Source organism: Lissotriton helveticus, chromosome 4_1 (genome assembly GCF_964261635.1).
Source record: "Lissotriton helveticus chromosome 4_1, aLisHel1.1, whole genome shotgun sequence".
NCBI classification, from domain to species: Eukaryota; Metazoa; Chordata; class Amphibia; order Caudata; family Salamandridae; genus Lissotriton; species Lissotriton helveticus.
Window position 1 is genome coordinate 1850999256 of NC_136063.1, and position 20700 is coordinate 1851019955.

Consider the following 20700-nt stretch of genomic DNA (forward strand, 5'->3'; position numbering starts at 1 on the left):
ACTTTCAAATTCCCATTCCCCCCGCTCCCAGAAAGTGTCTACGGTTTGTAGTGGACGGTCAGCACTATCAATTCAAAGTCTTAGCATGTGGAGTAACTACAGCACCCCGAGTCTTCACAAAATGTCTTGCGGTAGTCGCAGCTCATTTGCGGAGACAACACATTCACGTGTTTTCTGGCTCATAAAAGCCAAGTCACACACTGTGTGCACAATACACACAAAATAATCTAGCTACGCCACGACGCAGGATTCACAATAAACCTACCCAAGTCACAACCTTCAATCGTCCAACCTACTTCAGTATCTAGGTGCCACAATACATAACTCAAAAGCCCTTGCATACCCCAATCCAGTCAGGATAGCCAGCATGCAAGCTCTCATACCAAAATTTCATCCTCAACACTCCCTTCCAGCTCGAGTGTTCATGCAGCTAATAGGGATGATGGCCTCTTGCATCCTCATCGTTCCTTATGCAAGACTTCAGATGCGTCCCTTACAAGAATGTTTAGCACATCAATGGAACCAAACTCCAGGTCAGTTAACAGATTTGGTGTTGGTGGACAGCTGCACGCATCGCTCTCTGCAATGGTGGAACACACAAAACCTATCCATAGGGCGGCTGTTCCTCAACCTGGTTCCACAGATAGGGCTAACCACAGACTCATCGCTCACCGGTTGGGGAACTCCACTCCAAAACCAAACCGTTCAGGGTATATGGACCCATCAACAAAGATAACTCCACATAAGTCACCTGGAGTTACTGGCAATCTTTCTAGCACTAAAGTCTTTTAAACTCTTGCTAGTAGGCACAGCTGTCTTGATCCATACAGACAACATGACATCAATGTATTACATACAAAAGCAGGGGGGGACACACACTCTCTTCAGCTTTCACAACTAGCGCAAGACATATGGAGATGGACCATTCCTCAAAACATTTACCTCGTTCGCAGAACATCTACCAGGAGAACACAATCAGATCGTGGATCTGCTCAGGTTAAACACAGCAGATCCACGAATGGGAACTTCATCCTCAAGTTCTTCTTCCATTCTTTCACATGTGGGGTCATCCAGACCTAGATCTGTTCACCACACACCAAAAAGCAAAATGCCCAAGCTTCGCCTCCAGATATCCACACCCATTGTCCAAAGGCAATGCGCTATGGATGAATTTCTCAGGCAGATTTGCATACGCTTTTCCGCCTCTCCTGCTCATTCCGTTACTGGTTCAGAAACTCAAACAACACGCCCTCACAATGATCTAGTTGCTCCAACATAGGCATGCCAGCCATGGTTCACAACCTCATCAAAAGCTCCACCTCTCCCGCCAAGTTCCTCACTCAGAACCATGGAGAGATAAGGCACCAGATCCCAATCAACTCAATCTTGCGATCTGGCTTCTGAAGTCTTAGAGTTTGGCTACCTTAATCTCCCGCCAGACTGAATGACCGTCTAGATGCCCTACTACTAGAGTATGCTATGCAGCAAAGTGTAAGCGATTTGTCATTTATTGTACAAATAACAAAATTGATCCGCTAGATGCTTCCATCCAAAATATTATCTCTTATCTTTTGCATCTACAACAATGTAACCTAGCATATACATCTATACGGCTACATCTTGCTGCAGTTGCTGCTTACCTCCAAAACGGACAACATTTGTGTTTGTTTCGAGTACCTGCTATCAAAGCGTTTATGGAAGGACTTAAAAGAATAATTCCACCTAGAGTTCCACCTTCTCCTGTATGGAATCTTAATATGTCCTCACCAGACTCATGGGTCCCCCATTTGATCCTTTGAACAAATCGAGTTACAGTTCCTTACTTGGAAAGTAGCCTTCCTCATAGCTATCACATCACTTAGGAGAGTCAGTGAACTCCAGGCATTGACCATACAAGAACCATTTCCACAAATACTCCATAGTAAAGGGTTTTTAAGGCCTAATCCAAAATTTCAGCTTAAAGTGGTATCTGCCTTTCACCTTAATCAGTCGGTTGAATTGCCAGTATTTTTCCCTCGACCAGACTCAATAGCAGAAAGCGCTCTCCACACTCTAGACGTTAAAAGAGCAATATTCTCCTACATCGAAAGAACTAAAAGTTTTAGAAAAACAAAACAAGTTTTTGTAGCTTTCTCCCCACCTCACAAAGGCAATCCCATTTCAAAAACAGGAATTGCAAGGTGCATTGTTAATGCACCCAAATATGCTATCTCAAAGCTAAACGCACATTAACTATTTCCTCTAGAGCTCATTCCGCACGCGAACTAGGGGCTTATATGGCATTCTTAGGGAACATTACCCTAGATGACATCTGCAAAGCAGCAACTTGGTCTACACCACATACTTTTACTAAACACTATTGTGTAGCTGTGTAAGCAAAACAACAAGCTACTTTGAGCCAGGCTGTATTAAGAACACTTTTTCAAACTACTGCAACAGATACAGGTTGCCCAGCTAGGGAGGAAAAACTGCTTTACAGTCTATGCTAAAGTATACAATCTACAGTTCATATGCCTCGAACGGAAAATGCTACTTACCAGTATGCATCTGTTTTTGGCATGTAGAGCTGTAGAGATGTATACACCCACCCACCTACCCGGGTATGTCTATCTGTTGCAGTATTATCTTATTTAAATACATCACATGGACATCCTTTTGTATTCTCTTACTAACTCCATCCTCACCCTTTATGGCGAAAAACAATCTGAAGATGGAGTCGATGCCCATGCGCACTATCACCCAAGGGAGGAGTCACCTATCCCGTGACTACAAAGACTTCTTCGACAAAAACAAAGTGCAACCATCCGAGCCCAACACCACATGGCGATCTATGCTAAAGTATACAGCTTTACATGCCAAGAACAGCTGTATAGTAGTAAGTAGCATTTTCCTACGTTGTAAGCATCTGTTTGTGGCATGTAGTTCTGTAAGACACAGACCCTACTTGGAGTGTTACTGCTTTGGGCATTTTACAGGCAGTCACATGGGTGTCTGTCCCTACATTTACCAGGCACTACTGTTTTGATTCTAAAGTCTGCAGGGTGAATTAGGTGCCTGCTTGTTCTTCCAGGACTTCTGGTGTAGTACACTTTCCCAACACACCTCCCTGGAGATAGTATTCCTTTGGTACTGATTCACAAGATGAGGAATCTTTGGTTAGAAGTATCCAGCCGAAGGCTAGCTTATTTAAACGTGGCTCTTTTCTTACAGATACTCTATTGAACCACAGATTTCTTATTGCTCACCCACCCACTCACTCCCTGTTCTGTGGAGTGGATTGCAAGAGTAATAAGTTTGTTTTAGCACAATGCCAGCACAAACTCAGTCTTGTCAGTCACACACTTTGAGGGCTGGAAAAAACAAGGTGCTAATTGCCTTCAGTGAGTAATGATGGAGGCTAATGGCACCACCTGTTGGTGAGCAGTAGTGGTTTCAAGAGTTTCTTGATCCAGTCTGGCTCCTGGAAAGATTTACCACATTGAGGATTCTGCGAACAGATAGAGTATCTGCCTATTCTAAGACAAATACAAAGGTCAGTAAAGTATTCTTTAGGTCTTTTATGTAGTACAGTTGACTTTCACAAGAGAGATGACATTTATTACATAATAATGGCAGTACAAATGAAATGAAGACATAAATTCAAGCTGAATACTTTTTCACAATACAGGTCTGCTTTGGAGTAATGCTGTAAAAATGTTCTATTTGTACATGTTTTACAATGTAATTCTTACAAGGTACTATTTTGAAAAGCACGATGCCTTGATGTTTTAATACCATTCAGACTGTGATGCATAAATCCTTTCATCCTAGGGCCATGATGATGAAGTATTTGTATTGGAAGCACATCCATTTGACCACAGAATCATGCTTTCCGCAGGTCATGATGGGAATATTTTTGTCTGGGACATTGACAAGGGAGCAAAAATTCGTAATTATTTTAACATGGTAAGCCTAAATAAAGATACATAAACTTTGATTTTTTTTCTTATTTACAAGTTTGGGGATAATTTCCATATTATTGAGTGCAGGTTAACTGTTTTCTGTACTGGTTATACTTAAGGTTAAAAGCACTTAATTTGACTATTTAATGTTATGTAACTACACATGTCTGGAATTATAATTGTTGTGTTAATTAAACTTGATATAGCGCACAACTCACCCCGAGGGGTATCTCGTCACTGAGGAACAGTCTCAGGCAGTAGTTGACATTCGGTTAGAAAAAAAAGTGATTTGAGTGTTTTCCAGAATTAGTTGTATTCAGTGCAGAGACAGAAATCAAGTAGACAGGAGGCAAGTTGGAACAGGCTCTGCCACCGCATTTAGAAGAATGCGGTGTACACTCCGTAATGCTTTGTCCATTGACCTTAAGTTTCTGGTCGTAGATTGTTTTAGTTTCTGCTGCAGATAACTGGAACCTTTATTCCTTAAGGAGTTATATGTCAAGCAACAGATTTTAAAGCTGCTTCTCTGCCTGACTGGTAGCCTGTGTAATGGTTTCCACAGTGGGGCTAAGGCAGAGTCCGATGGAAGGTTGAAAACAGGCTGGGCTACCGTGTTATGCACTACTTGTAATTTGGCTGCAAGAGTCTCATTGGCTGCGGCTAGTAGTTCATTACCATAATCCAGTCTGCTTAATATTATATCTTAAACAACTAAGGAGTGACTCAGCGAGAAGTAAAATACGCGTAACTAAAATGAAAAAAGTGTGTTAGGCTATACAGAGGCCCCTACCCGGTTGAGGTAACTACAAGATTGGGAAATTCCAATCCTAGCAACTAGGAGGTCGCAACCCAGTGAATTAGTGTGACTACACACAACTGGAAAGGACAAGTAAACCTCTTTGTTAAAAGGACCCTCACTCACCACTAGTTGGTGACATGCTTCATCATTGGGTCCCCGCTGGGGTGGCCGAATGCCCCCCCAGCATGCTACAACGCCTGATTTACAGCGGAGCGGGTTGGTGTTGAGTGTAACAGTGATTTAACTCAAAAAAATGTGCAAGATAAGTGAGTGCAGAATTTAAAAAATACAGGGTTGAAACCCAAACAAAATATTTAATGCGGGCCAACCTGTATTGAGATTAAAAAACGTGGATAGGCGGACAAACTAGGTTCTGAATTAGGAGACCTGTGTCCTTAAATGAGATATAAGGTCAACATGTTTCTGCTGTAAAAATGCGGGATCGCACAGCATTCGTCAGGACCACAGACAAATTGCGCTCCGGTGGTATGTACGCGCTAAGGTACACCCTCCCGTGAGGCACTTAATGTGAAAAAATGAAAAAATATAGTGAAATTACTCACGGTTATTGCCCGTGCCGGCACACTGTAGATCACAGCAGCCCAAGTTACCTGTAGAGGAAGGAAAGGGACACACTAACACATAGACACACAAACCAACATGCAATCCATTTGTGCAACATGTAGCAAGGCAACGTGAGAGATGTCACATCGCCTCTGTATCCTTAACACCCTGGTAAAGTGGTGGGATATAGTACCCTCATGATCAAGAATTCGATATAGAGGGGTGTCTAGTTTCAAAATACTAAACAAGACTGTTCATATTAGAATAATGGAACCGAAGAGAGAGGTTCCTAAAACGCAGTAGATTTACTTTAATCAGCGTATCCTGGGCTAAAGTTTTTAGAAAGGTTAAGAATTCCTTACCCCTCCATAGTTTATACTTAAGCTGGGTATGTAATGAATGACTAAATGAGAAAAAATGTAGAGACTCATGAACGGCAATGGGGGCCTCACAATGTGGAACCCAGAGTGACAACGTGCATTAATCAACAAGGTTCGATAGCGCGTCAGCAAGCGATTCGAAGCACTTACAGCTAGAAGGAGGGAAATTCTCTTCCTGGGTCAAGACGGTACGGGAATTGTTCACGCGGTGTGAAATCTAGCGTGAAAGAAGGAAAACAAGATGGTTCGAGGCATGTGGGCTGCTAAATTCATATCTTAGCATTAGATCGCCGCCTAGTGTTGGGTCCGGATGATCGCACATTGTTGTCCTGGAAGAGTCTTCGAAGTATCCTGAGATAGGTGGCTCCTCCCCTGGACTACAGTGTGCATGGGCATCGGCTCCATCCCCAGATTGTTTTTTTCCGCCATTGGGTTCGGATGTGGTCTCGACGTCTTTCTGTCGAAACCGAGAAAAACTAACTTTTAGCGGCCAAAAGGCCTCGCTTTTTTTGCGTCGGTATTGTCTGCGCACGGTCTCGAGTCTTCCGTCTCTTGGAGCCGGAATAAGCGGAGTTTTCTTTCGCTCTTCGGACTTTGAGGCCTTCTCATCGCGACACGACTGCAAAACTTTTCTGAACATGGAGCGGAGCCCGTTTAAGTACTGCCCGCTCTGTGGGTCCAAGTACCCACACATCGATCTACACCCCGTCTGTAACAAATGCCTTTCGCCTGACCACGACGACGGCAAGTGCAAAGCCTGTGCACAGTTCCGGTCTAAGAAGACTCTCAAGCTTCGGCGCGCGGTGCGCATGGAAGCTAGACAAGCGGCCCCGGATCCGGAAAACATCTTCGGCGACCAAGATGAAGAGGACCAGGGTCATCATCTTCAAATCTCCCCACCCGAGACGGAGGTCGAGGCGGATCCGGTAGACGACGACGGAGTCGTGGGTCAAGGCCTTGAATACGTCGACGAGGTAGGAGACGACGAAGAGATTTATGGGGCCGCGGCGGATAGCTCAGGGGACGAGCTCTGCCCCGAAGGTTTCGAGGATACCGACCGGGTCACGGGATCGCCTGTAGGCCTTACCCAAGACCCAATGCCGCAAGCCACAGCCCCGCCTTCTGGCCCGGCCACGGACTTACTTGCTGAGCAGAATGTATCGAAACCGAAACCGAAAGCATCGGGATCGACTACATCTAAGATGGCCGACCCGAAAACGAAACCGAAACTTAAGGACTCGAGTGTCCCTAAGATGGCTGCCGTGCCGGCGAAAACGACTGTACCCGCTACTCCATCGACTCCGTCGACCTCCGGTCCGCAGAAGTCGAAGAAGTCCGTCGATTCCGCTGCTGCACAATCAAAATCGACGCCAGAGGAGGGGTCCTCTAAGAAAGATGGTCGGCACGGGTCAACAGCGGCGCCGCCGTCCAAGCACGCCAAAGCCGGCTCCACGGAGGCTACGCAGGCGCACGGATCGAAGACTGGCACGTCTGCGCACCGGTCCCAGGACTCGGGGTCGGTGACAGCGGGATCCGCGTCGAAAGCGCACAAGGCCCACAAAGACGTCGGATCCGAGGGAAAGGTCAAACCATCCTCGTCGGCGCCAAAACCCACTGGGAGTGAGACGTCCCTCATCGCCGAATCACTACAGAGAATCAGGGAGAAGGCCTCTGCTCCGTCGGCTCCGATATCATCGCCGCAGGCGCAAAAGGACAATCCAGAAAAGCCTTCTGGCAAACTTCTCTTTATTTTGCCGCCAAAGGAGGCGCCGAAAGCCTTTTCCACCAAATCGGCACCGAAGAAGACGGTTTCTTCAACGGCTGGCCCACTTCCACGTCGGGTACTCGAATCAGAGGATGATTCAGAGCATTTCATCGACGCTGACACAGGCAAATTGACCCTCTATAAGAGAAAAATCACTTCAGAGTCAGTGGACTCATATGTCATCCCACTGAAAAAGAAAAGGGTGCCCCTTGACGCTTCAGGCCTCATGGAACCAATCCAGCCTCCTCCGAGACGGAGCCCTACTCCCTCACCAGAACACTCTGCGGGTGAGGGGTATGATGAGGACGAGCAATACAATTTCCCTATCAATGAACCAGATGCACAACCGGATTCATATGATGACACTGGTGACCAGGGCACCCAAAGTGTGGGGCAGGACCCGCAGCTTTTTAATGCACGTGCATCCCCAACTGAGGATTCAGCAGGTTTTCATGCGCTAATTGAGAGGGCAGCAGCCAATCATGATGTGGACATGCATGCTGACCCGATAGAGGAAGACTTCCTTTTCGACACATTTTCAGTCTCTGAAAGGACAGTAAAGACGCTGCCTATGCTTAAAGGAGTCCTCAAGCATGCTGGGGATATATTTAAGGAGCCTACCAGAGCACGAGTGGTCAATCCACGCATTGCAAAGAAGTACAGACCTGCACCTGCAGACCCCGCATACATTCGGGGACAGTTGCCACTGGACTCTCTTGTGGTCGCCAATGCCAGGAAACGTGCCAACTCCCAGACGACGGGTGAAGCTCCTCCCCCGGATAAGGAGTCCAAAGTGCTAGAGGCAGGGGGCAAAAGAGTAGCTGCACAGGCCGCAAACTTTTGGCGCATTGCCAATACACAAGCACTCTTAGCACGTTACGATAGGGCGCATTACGACACCCTAGAACAGGTTATACAACACCTGCCTCCAAAGTTCCAAGAAGGCACCAAACTGCTTATTGAGGAAGGGAAGCTAATCTCAAACGCAGCCATCAAGTGTGCACTTGACGCCGCAGACACAGCTGCTAGAGCTATCAACACTAGCGTTATGCTGAGACGACAGGCGTGGCTCCGCATCTCGGGGTTTAAACCAGATATTCAGACAACCATTCTTAATCAGCCAGTCAATCCTGATAGTCTGTTTGGTCCAGATGTTGACACCACCCTAGAAAAAATAAAAAAAGACACAGAAACTGCTAAGTCCATGGGGGCCCTACAGTCACAACAGTTTCGTGGCAGCAATTTTCGTCGCTCAGGTGTACGTGAAGTCACCAGAGGACAAATGGGTCAACAATCTCAGTTCTCAAAAGGTGGAGCACAATCCTCGTTCACAAAACAGAACAAGGGAGGTTACAGGAATAACAGCAACAGAGGTCGCGGCAGAGGAAACAACAGCTCCCGCTCCTCTACCCCAAGCAAACAGTGACTCTCTGTCGCTGCCCCCCGACCACTTAACACCTGTCGGGGGGAGACTGCAGCAATTCCTGCCCGTCTGGAGAAACATCACCACAGACAGGTGGGTGCGACAACTAGTCCAGTATGGTTATTGCCTAGAGTTGAAATCCACTCCACCCAACATCCCGCCAAGGCAAAGGCCTATGTCCGCAGAGCACTTGCTCTTATTGCAGCAGGAAGTAGTGGTGATGCTGCAAAAAGGCGCAATCGAGCTCGTGCCGGTGGGAGAGGAAGGCACAGGGGTGTATTCCCTGTACTTCCTTATTCCAAAGAAGGACGGATCTCTCAGACCCATTCTAGATCTACGTCCCCTCAACCTGTACATACTATCAGAACACTTCCATATGCTTACACTGCAACAAATTCTTCCCTTGTTGAACCAAGGGGACTTCTTAGCAACCTTAGATCTCAAGGATGCTTATTTCCACATTCCACTACACCCGTCCCACAGGAAATACCTCAGATTCACTATCCAAGGCAAGCATTATCAGTTCAAGGTCCTACCCTTCGGAGTGACCACAGCCCCAAGAGTGTTTACCAAGTGTCTGGCGACAGTAGCAGCGCACCTCAGGAGGCAGAACATTCATGTCTACCCCTACCTAGACGACTGGCTCGTTCAGGCCAAGTCGGAACAACAGTGCGCCGCGGACATGTCAACTACCATTCACCTCCTTCACGATCTGGGCTTCTCGTTGAACTACCCAAAGTCGCATCTTCAGCCGGCACATGTCCGGCAGTTTCTAGGTGCGACGATCAATACCCTGACGGCCATGGCTCAGCCAAACCAAGTCAGGATAGACAGCATGCAGTCTCTAATCCAAAGGTTCAGACCACAACACTCACTTCCAGCGAGAGTGTTCATGCAGTTGATTGGCATGATGGCCTCCTGCATCTTCATAGTCCCTCACGCACGGTTGCATATGCGTCCGCTCCAGGAATGCTTAGCAAATCAGTGGACACAGGCTCAGGGACAATTGACAGACCTAGTGTTGGTTACCAGTCGGGCATACGACTCTCTGCATTGGTGGACTCCACACAACCTTTGCAAGGGCCGACTGTTCCAGGAGCCAGTGCCACAAATTATCCTGACAACGGACGCATCTCTCCAGGGATGGGGAGCTCATCTGCTCACTTACACAGTGCAGGGACTATGGACGACGCAGCAACAGAAGATGCACATCAACTATCTGGAACTGATGGCAATCTTCATGGCGCTCAAGTCCTTCATTGTACATCTGTGCAACAAGGTAGTGTTAGTCCGGACGGACAACATGACCGCGATGTACTACATTCAAAAACAGGGGGGCACCCACTCGTCACAGCTGTCTCATCTGGCTCAGGGCATGTGGAAGTGGGCCATTCAGAGGAACATTTTCCTCATGGCGGAACACCTCCCGGGCAAGGACAATCAGATGGCGGATCTGCTCAGCAGATACAGCCATCAAATGCACAAGTGGGAGTTACACCCATCTGTACTCCACCCGTACTTTCAGCAGTGGGGTCATCCGGAGATAGACCTGTTTGCCACAAAAGAAAACGCAAAATGCCAACACTTTGCCGCCAGGTTCCCTCACCCACAGTCGCAGGGCAATGCGATATGGATGAACTGGTCAGGCAAATTTGCGTACGCTTTTCCACCAGCCCCTCTGATACCGCTGGTCGCGAGAAAGCTAAGGCAGCACGCGATGACTCTCATCCTAGTTGCTCCAACGTGGGCGCGCCAAGCATGGTACACCACGTTCCTCGAACTCTCAGTGGTGCCGCATCAAAGACTACGCCTCACGCCCAGTCTTTTGACGCAGAACCATGGAGAAATTCAGCATCCAGATCCGCACCAGCTCAACCTGGCAATCTGGCTCCTGAAGTCCTAGAGTTTGGCTACCTTAACCTACCTCCGGAATGCATGGACATCATCAAGGAGGCTAGGAAGCCAACTACCAGAGCATGCTATGCTGCGAAATGGAAGCGTTTTGTCATTTACTGTACAGCCAATGACATCAACCCGCTAGATGCATCTATCCCTAACATCATTTGCTATCTGTTGCATCTTTACAAGTGCAATCTAGCGTACACTTCCATTCGGATACATCTATCCGCCATAGCGGCTTATCTTCAGAACAGGCAGCATCTCTCTGTCTTCAGAGTGCCTGCCATTAAGGCTTTCCTTGAAGGTCTGAAGCGAGTCATTCCCCCAAGAACACCACCAGCTCCGGTGTGGAACCTCAATGTGGTCCTCACCAGACTAATGGGACCACCTTTTGAGCCACTGCACTCGTGTGAACTCCAGTTCCTAACGTGGAAAGTAGCTTTCCTAATCGCTATCACGTCGCTACGGCGTGTTAGTGAGCTGCAAGCGCTCACAATCCAAGAGCCATTCATTCAGATTCATCCAAATAGGGTAGTGCTACGTACTAACCCCAAATTCCTTCCGAAGGTGGTGTCACAGTTTCATCTCAACCAAACTATTGACTTACCGGCATTCTTCCAAAACCCACAAACGGTGGCGGAAAGAATGCTCCATACGTTAGACGTACGGAGGGCGTTGATGTACTACATGGACAGGACACAACCCTTTAGAAAGACAAAACAACTTTTTGTTGCCTTCGCACCACAACACAAAGGCAACCCTATTTCCAAAGCAGGAATAGCCAGGTGGATTGTTAAGTGCATCCAAATATGTTATCAAAAGGCCAAGCGCACTTTAACGATACCCCCAAGGGCGCACTCCACACGCAAACTGGGGGCATCCATGGCTTTCCTAGGGAACATTCCTTTAGAGGATATTTGCAGAGCAGCCACGTGGGTTACACCACATACCTTTACAAAACACTACTGTGTTGACGTACATTCCAAGCAGCAAGCTGCTGTAGGACAGGCTGTTCTCAAGACACTCTTTCAGGTTTCTGCAGCTGGCACAGGCAACCGCCGCTAATGGAGGGACTGCTATGTATTCTATGCTAAGATATGAATTTAGCAGCCCACATGCCTCGAACTGAATATGCTACTTACCAGTATGCATCTGTTCTTGGCATGTAGGGCTGCTAACATTCATATCGCCCACCCTCCTCCCCGGTGCCTGTCGCAGCTGCAGATATACTATTGTATTCACTTATTAGCATGGACATCCTTTACACTTTTCACTCCATCTTCTGCCACAATGGCGAAAAACAATCTGGGGATGGAGCCGATGCCCATGCGCACTGTAGTCCAGGGGAGGAGCCACCTATCTCAGGATACTTCGAAGACTCTTCCAGGACAACAATGTGCGATCATCCGGACCCAACACTAGGCGGCGATCTAATGCTAAGATATGAATGTTAGCAGCCCTACATGCCAAGAACAGATGCATACTGGTAAGTAGCATATTCATTACCATACCCTCCCTAGTTAAACGGTCTTCAAGGCAGAAGAAAACCGCACGGTAGAAAAGCGGTTCCAAAACTTACTTTTCCACTCGTGACTCCCCACCCAAGACCTACGCTACAGGACTGCCGTCTGTCCGGAGGTAGTGGAGAAACCCAGGCGAGCTCTTTTCATTTCCAGAGTTGATCCGGCCACGTGACTGGCGTGCCCGGACGGAAAGGGACGTGGCACGGGGCGTGACAAGGGGCGAGGCGGTGTAGCCTTAAAGGGACAAAGCCCCTTTAGTCACCCTGAAGGTAACAGCGGTTCGAGACCCCGTACCGCCTCGTCCCTTGTCACGCCCCGGTAGTTTCTCAGCCATCTCTCTCTTTCTTTGGGGCTACTTTGTGGTAATGGGTGGCTAAAGCAGAATTCGCAGGTTAAGCGTCCAGCGCCATCTTAGCAATTATCAAAGGATCACAACTGATGGTTGCGCCGTCCACTTCCAAACATAAGGATGCGAAGCCAGCGTCCGACGCCTCGAAGCAGACGAGACCAGCTTGCACACCAAAAACACCCTCTTCAGTGCCGAAGCCCACGAGGCCTGATTCTGAGGCTCATAAACCCTCGACCACACCTACCAAGCCGAAAACAACACCTTCGGCACCGAAAACTTTGCCACAGGACTTTTACCACCTCCCAAGGCTAAAGATACAAGGCAACCTCCGCTGGAGCCGAAAAAATCGACACCTAAGAGGGTTGTAGATGAGGAAGAACTTTTTACACGAGATCCTCGACAAAAGAAGATCTACACAAACCCAAAGACAGGTCATGTAGGTGCTATACCTCCTAAAAAAGAGACCAGCAGATACTCCACCCACACCTGTAGTACCTGCCAAGAAAAAGGACTGTGCTACGTCTCCTATGCACCCTCCCTCTCTTATACCTCCTTCTTCTCCTGTTCTGCCTCACATTTCACCTCAAGTCTCTCCTGTACATTCTCCAGTATCATCACATTCACCTCAGCATACTGATGATGAATGCCATATAGGTGGAGCGGAGGATTTAGGAGGACCTGATTCATACCCTGTAGATGAGGGTATATGGGATTTTTCTAACCCAACAAATGTACCATGGGATTTTACAAACCCACAAAATGTGCCCGACATTCCTGATCAACAGTCATACCCAACCAAAACTTCTCCTTCAGAAGATAATATTGGTTTTAGTCATCTCTTAAACAGAGCTGCTGTATACCATGGAGTGCCAATGCATTCTGATGACATTGAAGAAGATTTTCTCCTAGACACATTTGAAAATTCACAAAGATCTGCTCAAATTCTGCCTATGATTAAGGGGGTCATTAAGCATGCTCCAGAAATCTTTAAAGACCCTGTACGCACTAGAATAGTAAATCCCAGAATTGAGAAGAAATATAGGCCTGCACCCACACATCCAGTCTACATTAAAGGACACCTACCACTAGATTCATTAGTTGTGTCCAATGCTAGGAAAAGGGCAAACTCTCAAACTTCTGGTGAAGCGCCCCCACCTGACAAGGAATCCAAAGTTATTGATGATTCAGGTAAAAGAATAGCTGCACAAGCTACACATTTTTGGCGTATAGCAAATACACAAGTCCTCCTCTCTCGTTACGACAGGGCTCATTATGATCAATTAGAGAAACTACTTGAGCACCTGCCAGACCAGTATAAAGATCAGGCAACAGACCTTATACAGGAAGGCAAACTAATATCCAATGCCTCTATAAAATGTGCACTAGATGTCGCAGACCCAGCATCTAGAGCTGTAAATACCAGTGTAGTACTCAGGAGACATGCATGGTTACGTATTTCAGGGTTCAAACAAGAAGTGCAAACCACTATTTTGAACCAACCATTTAATCAGAACCAATTATTTGGCCCAGAAGTAGACACTACACTTGAAAAGATGAAAAAAGACACGGACACCGCCAAGTCTATGGGGGCTTTACAGTCCACACAAGCTAGAGGTTCCTTTCGTCGCTCCTTCTATAGAGGAGGCTCCAAGCAAACTGGAGCAGATACCACCACATCTTTCAAGTCACACACACAAACATCCTCTAACAAGGGATATTTTAGAGGAGGATATAGAGGCAATAATAATAAAGGAAGAGGTCGCGGTAACAGCTGCCGATCCTCTTCCGCAACAAAACAGTGACTTCCCTCTGCTCCCCCAACAGCATTCCACTCCTGTAGGGGGCAGATTAACACAGTTCCTGCCTGTCTGGCACTCCATTACAACAGACAAGTGGGTAAGACAGATTATCCAACTTGGCTACTGCCTAGAACTTACAGCAACCCCTCCGCACATACCACCCAGCAGCGTCCAATGTCCACAGACCATCTGACTCTGCTTCAACAAGAAGTTCTATCACTTCTACAAAAAGATGCTATTCAACTGGTTCCTTTAGAAGAACAAGGAACAGGGGTTTATTCACTGTACTTTTTAATTCTCAAGAAGGACGTGATACTGAGACCAATTCTCGACCTCAGGCCCCTCAACCAGTACATTCAGTCAGATCATTTTCATATGATCCCTCTGCAACAAGTGCTCCCACTACTGCAGCAAGGCGATTTCCTTTCAACATTAGACCTAAAGGTCGCCTACTTTCACATTCCTATACATCCTGCCCACAGGAAGTATCTAAGATTTGTACTACAAGGACAGCACTATCAGTTCAAAGTCCTTCCCTTTGGAGTCACAACAGCACCTCGGGTGTTCACAAAGTGCTTAGCAGTAGTAGCGGCACATCTCAGAAGACAGCAGATTCATGTCTTCCCTTATCTGGACGATTGGCTCATGAAAGCAACACACACATCAGACAATTCAAACATTCCACAACTTGGGGTTCACAATAAACTACACCAAGTCGCACCCGCAACCTTCGCATGTACATCAGTATCTAGGAGCTACAATAGACACTTCAACAGCCCTAGCGTATCCCAATCCAGCCAGGATACAAAGCATTGAAGCCTTAGTTTCCGCTTTTCACCAACAACACTCTCTCCAAGCCAGAGTGTTCATGAGACTAATAGGCATGATGGCATCTTGCATCTTCATAGTATCACACGCAAGATTGCAAATGCGACCATTACAGGAATGCCTAGCACAACAATGGAACCAGGCTCAAGGTCAACGACCAGACCTGGTGTTGGTGGACAGCCGCACACATCGCTCTCTGCAGTGGTGGAACACCAGAAACTTAACAAAAGGGCGGCCGTTCCTCGAGCCTGTTCCACAAGTAGTGCTCACTACAGACACATCCCTCACAGGATGGGGAGCCCATCTCTTACATCATACGACTCAGGGTCAATGGAACAACCAACAAAAACTGTTCCATATCAACCATCTAGAGCTGCTAGCAATATTCTTAGCACTCAAATCGTTCCAACTTCAAGTACGGAACAAAGCTGTCTTAATCTGAACGGACAATATGACAGCCATGTACTATATACAAAAACAGGGGGGGGACACACTCTCTGCAACTGTCCCAGCTCGCACAGAACATTTGGAGATGGGCCATTCCTCAAAACATACATCTGCTAGCAGAACACCTTCCAGGAGTTCACAATCAGATAGCAGATCTGTTAAGTCGGCAGTCACAACAGAGTCACGAATGGGAACTACATCCACAAGTTCTTCAGCCATTCTTCCAAATGTGGGGACATCCACACATAGATCTGTTTGCCACCCACGACAATGCCCAACCTTCGCCGCCAGGTTTCCACACCCACTGTCCGAAGGCAATGCGATATGGATGAATTGGTCTGGCAGATTTGCATGCGCTTTTCCGCCTCTCCCACTCATTCCACTAGTAGTGCGCAAGCTGCGACAACAGTCTCTCAAACTGATACTAGTAGCTCCCACATGGGCACGCCAGCCGTGGTTCACTCCACTACTAGATCTCTCTCTGGTTCCACATCAAAAGTTACAGCTCACACCATCACTGTTAAAACAGAACCATGGAGAAATCAGACACCCAGACCCAAACCAACTGAATTTGGCGATCTGGCTCCTGAAGTCTTAGAGTTTGGTTATCTAAACCTACCACCAGACTGTATGAATATCATCAAAGAGGCTAAGAAACCCACTACCAGAGCGTGTTATGCCGCTAAATGGGAAAGATTTGCAATCTATTGCAAAAATAACTACATTGATCCACTGGACGCTTCTATCCAAAATATAATTTGTTACCTCTTACATCTACAAAGGTCTAATTTGTCTTATTCTTCCATACGCCTACATCTTGCAGCAATTGCAGCCTACTTACAAAACAGGCAGCATCTATCTCTTTTCAGAGTTCCTGCAATCAAAGCATTCATGGAAGGATTAAAAAGAGTAATCTCACCCAGGTTACCACCTTCTCCTGTATGGAACCTGAACATTGTCCTTACAAGACTCATGGGACCCCCTATCGAGCCTCTACATAAATGTGAACTGCAATTCCTAACATGGAAAACAGCTTTTCTTGTTGCCATTACCTCTCTCAGAAGAGTAAGTGAAATACAAGCGTTCACTATACAAGAACCATTTTTTCAAATACATCCTAATAAAGTGGTTCTTAGGTCTAATCCAAAATGTCTCCCAAAGGTTATCACTCCTTTTCACCTAAACCAATCTGTAGAGTTACCTGTGTTTTTCCAAAACACAGACTCTGTAGCAGAAAGGGCTTTACACACATTAGATGTTAAAAGAGCTCTTTTATACTATATAGATAGGACTAAATCCTTTCGAAAGACAAAACAGTTGTTTGTATCTTTCTCTCTTCCACATAAAGGCAACCCCGTCTCTAAAAGTGGGATTGCAAGGTGGATTGTCAAGTGTATACAAATCTGCTATCAAAAAGCTAAATGTACACTAACAGTTCCTCCTAGAGCGCACTCCACACGCAAACTAGGAGCCTCTATGGCTTTCTGAGGAAACATACCACTAGAGGACATATGTAAGGCAGCAACATGGTCTACACCACACACCTTCACTAAACACTATTGTGTTGATGTGCAAGCCAAGCAGCAAGCTGCAGTAGGCCAAGCTGTCCTTAGAACACTCTTTCAAACCACTGCAACGGATACAAGCGACCACCGCTAGGGGAGACACTGCTGCACAATCGATGCAAAAGTGTACGATCAGCAGCTCATATGCCTCGAACGGAAAATGCTACTTACCAGTATGCATCTGTTCTTGGCATGTAGAGCTGCAGAGTCGTACACGTCCTCCCGCATCCCCGGGACTTGTATCCGTTCCAGTTTTCATCTTACTTAGATGCACACAAATGGACATCCTTTTCTCTTTACTTCTACTAACTCCATCATGGCGAAAAACAATCTAACGATGGAGCCGATGCCCATGCGCAGTATTGTCCAAGGGAGGAGTCACCTATCTCGTGACTACGAAGACTTCTTCCAAGAAGACAGCAACCTGCAATCATCCGAGCCCAACACCAGGTGGCGATCTAATGCAAAAGTGTACGACTCTGCAGCTCTACATGCCAAGAACAGATGCATACTGGTAAGTAGCATTTTCCTCATTTTGTACGTATGAGAGGAGTATGCTTACCTGTAGTAATAAAGATTTTTTGTATGTAGTAATTTTGAAAGAATATAGTGAATTTTGTTACTTACTTCTACCTTCTGTCAACACGTACAGTGCATAATTATGCTATCATTTATTTTTTGTGTTCTGTCATTCACTTTGCCTTGTTTGTGTATTATCTTTGACATGTGTTGGCTACATAAGCATCTGTATTTTAAGTTCAGTGGTTAACAATTAACTTTTGGTTTAATCAATGATGTACCAAAGTCTGTCTGGTTGCTTCAGTTTATTTTCAAGCTGCTTTAGTCTTAATAAGTCTTCTACAAGAACAGTGTTTTAGAGAAAATGTGACAATAAGCCATCCTAATTGACTTATTTATTTTAGATATAATTTAATGTTTGTCTTGTTTTGAATTTATATATAACTTTTTCGGATTCTACAGATTGAAGGTCAAGGTCATGGTGCAGTCTTTGATTGCAAGTTCTCGACAGATGGGCAACACTTTGCTTGCACGGATTCTCATGGACATCTGCTGCTGTTTGGGTTTGGCTGCAGTAAACCTTATGAAAAAGTCAGTGAACCTTTTGTGTCTTACATGAGCAGATTTTTTTGTTCCTTATGCTAATTATAACATGCCTGTTACTAAATATTTGCTGATGTCACACATGTCGTCATGTCTCTGCTAAGGATACCGAAAATCAATTAGTTATGGCAACAGAGATTTAAAAGGAATTGCTTAAAATTCATTATTTTACTCATATTTCTTTCTTTTTTCTTTTTCTAGATTCCAGATCAAATGTTCTTCCATACAGATTACCGGCCACTTATCCGTGATGCTAATAACTTTGTCTTGGATGAACAAACCCAACAAGCCCCACATTTGATGCCTCCTCCCTTCCTGGTGGATGTTGATGGAAATCCTCATTCTCCTAAATTCCAAAGACTGGTACCTGGTCGAGAAAACTGCAAAGACGAACAACTCATCCCACAACTCGGATATATTTCCAATGGTAATGATCAAAGATTGTTTTTGCATTCCTCTCCTTTTTAAAAAGTTGAAGTCCAAATGCCTTTAATGTGTCTCACTAGGAATTCATAAAGGCTTTAGCATGCTATCCTGAATCTGCCACAGTGTGGAGCTACATAATGGCTTAATTACTTTTCAACTACCTCGCCTTAAACATGCATGCGATACCACTCCCTTGTACCCTACGCATGCTGACATATCGTTGGGGATTTCTGCTATGGTGATGGCTGCTCACCTGGTATAGATTTTTCTGTCTCCCTTACACGCTTTCAACCGTGACACTTCATTGTCCATGATGGAGAAGGAAGCTTTTGTATGTAAAGTAAACATGCTTTTCTCCATTAGCTACACCATATGAAAGCCGACAAAAGAGCACTCATTCCCACAGTTTAGACTGTTGCCATTCTCTGCTTTATTTCTCATGCTACGGGGCCTTTATTGGTCAACTGTGCTGAACTGCATGGTCCAATTGAGAAAATGTATGTTGTGCATTAGAAAGATCAAAAAATGCATAGAAGGTGGGGCTGATGGCAGGGCTGTGTATTGTTCAGTAATGCCTCCAGAGAGGCCAAACAGTCCACTAGTGGCCCAGCGGTCACTGCTGCGGAGAGCATATACATCAGGCAGTATCTTGATAATCCTGCTGAGGTGTCCACTCCTTAAACACACATAGCAGTACGTCTGGGGTCATTTGTTTGGCAAAACCGTTTTATACTTCTCCCTTCAATAACATACATAAAAAGTTAAGGTATCTGACAGAAACACATTAGTTATAGATTCCTTACCTTAGAATTACCCCCAGGCGTCAGACTGGATCTGGAATGTTTTATTTTTTTCATCAGCAGTACCTCTGCGCATCAGAAGGTGGCGTTGGTCGGCTCTGTGTCCGTCGGAGTTGTGGTTGTCAGGATGCAACGCAGTAGCTACTTAGACGCTGCCCTCGCACGCTGACATCAGTTCTTTCTTTTTCTATGCCAGCCAGCTCAGATCCAGGAAGACCGGTACCTCCAGTCACTTTTTGACTGACTTTTTTCTCAACTTTTGTCAACTTCTTTTTGGAGTCTTCGACTCCTAAGGTGCACGAGGGATGCCTGGCTTCAAGCCATGCGGTTCCTGTCATCGGATGATGTCGGTGACGGATCCGCACCGCATGTGTCTTTTTTGCCTGGAGGGCGACCATGACCCTAAGTCGTGCTCCAACTGCCAGTTGATGGCGCTGAAGGCTTTGTGGGAGCAGCCCCGAAAGCTGGTTGAGCACCGGCTGTCATCTTCGAGCCGTTCAAGAACCCACGACCATTCGTCCAAGGCTTCGCACTCGGGGTCGGGTAAGTCGAAGCATAAGAAGTCGAAGAAGCATTGTCGCTCTTCGACTTCTCCTCGCCAGTCGGCCGATCCGATGAGGGATGCGGGTGATGCCCCTCTCGTGTCTCTGCGCGAGGAGCCCGACGAGTCGATTCCGCATTTCCCTCCCTTTCCGGGACCTGGAGCGACTCCCGCCCAGCTTCGTACGTTCTACAAGGGGATGCATGCCATCTTTGGGCGGACCGGACCCGCTGGCGTGCTTTCCCACTCGGTGTGGGTTACGGTGGCGCAGGTGCTGCCTCAGTGTCCGGAGGAGGCCTGGATAGTGCTCTCCCAGGCTGTCGCCGCCGGGAGGGATGCAGCAAAGTTTACCATATGTTGTGGGCTGGACACCGCCGACTCTCTGCGCAGGACCATTTCAACGTCAGTAGCACTTCGTCGCTATGCCTGGATGAGATTGACTGGCTTAGCTGAAAGAAACACGTTAGTGATAGATTCCTTAACTTAGAATTACCCCCAAGCGTCAGCTGGATCCGGAAAGTTTTCATCA

The 20700-nt window shown here is 46.5% G+C and overlaps 1 protein-coding gene across 2 annotated transcripts in view; it reads left to right on the top strand.

Annotated features, from left to right (window-relative positions):
* BRWD3 (bromodomain and WD repeat domain containing 3) overlaps positions 1 to 20700 on the top strand; it is a 1637103-nt gene that overhangs the window by 308161 nt on the left and 1308242 nt on the right. For both annotated transcript variants that reach the window (XM_078688510.1, XM_078688511.1), the window contains 3 exons: positions 3811 to 3945; positions 18264 to 18392; positions 18606 to 18831. In XM_078688510.1, the coding sequence (XP_078544636.1) occupies positions 3811 to 3945; positions 18264 to 18392; positions 18606 to 18831 (490 nt within the window). The remainder of the gene's footprint in view (positions 1 to 3810; positions 3946 to 18263; positions 18393 to 18605; positions 18832 to 20700) is intronic.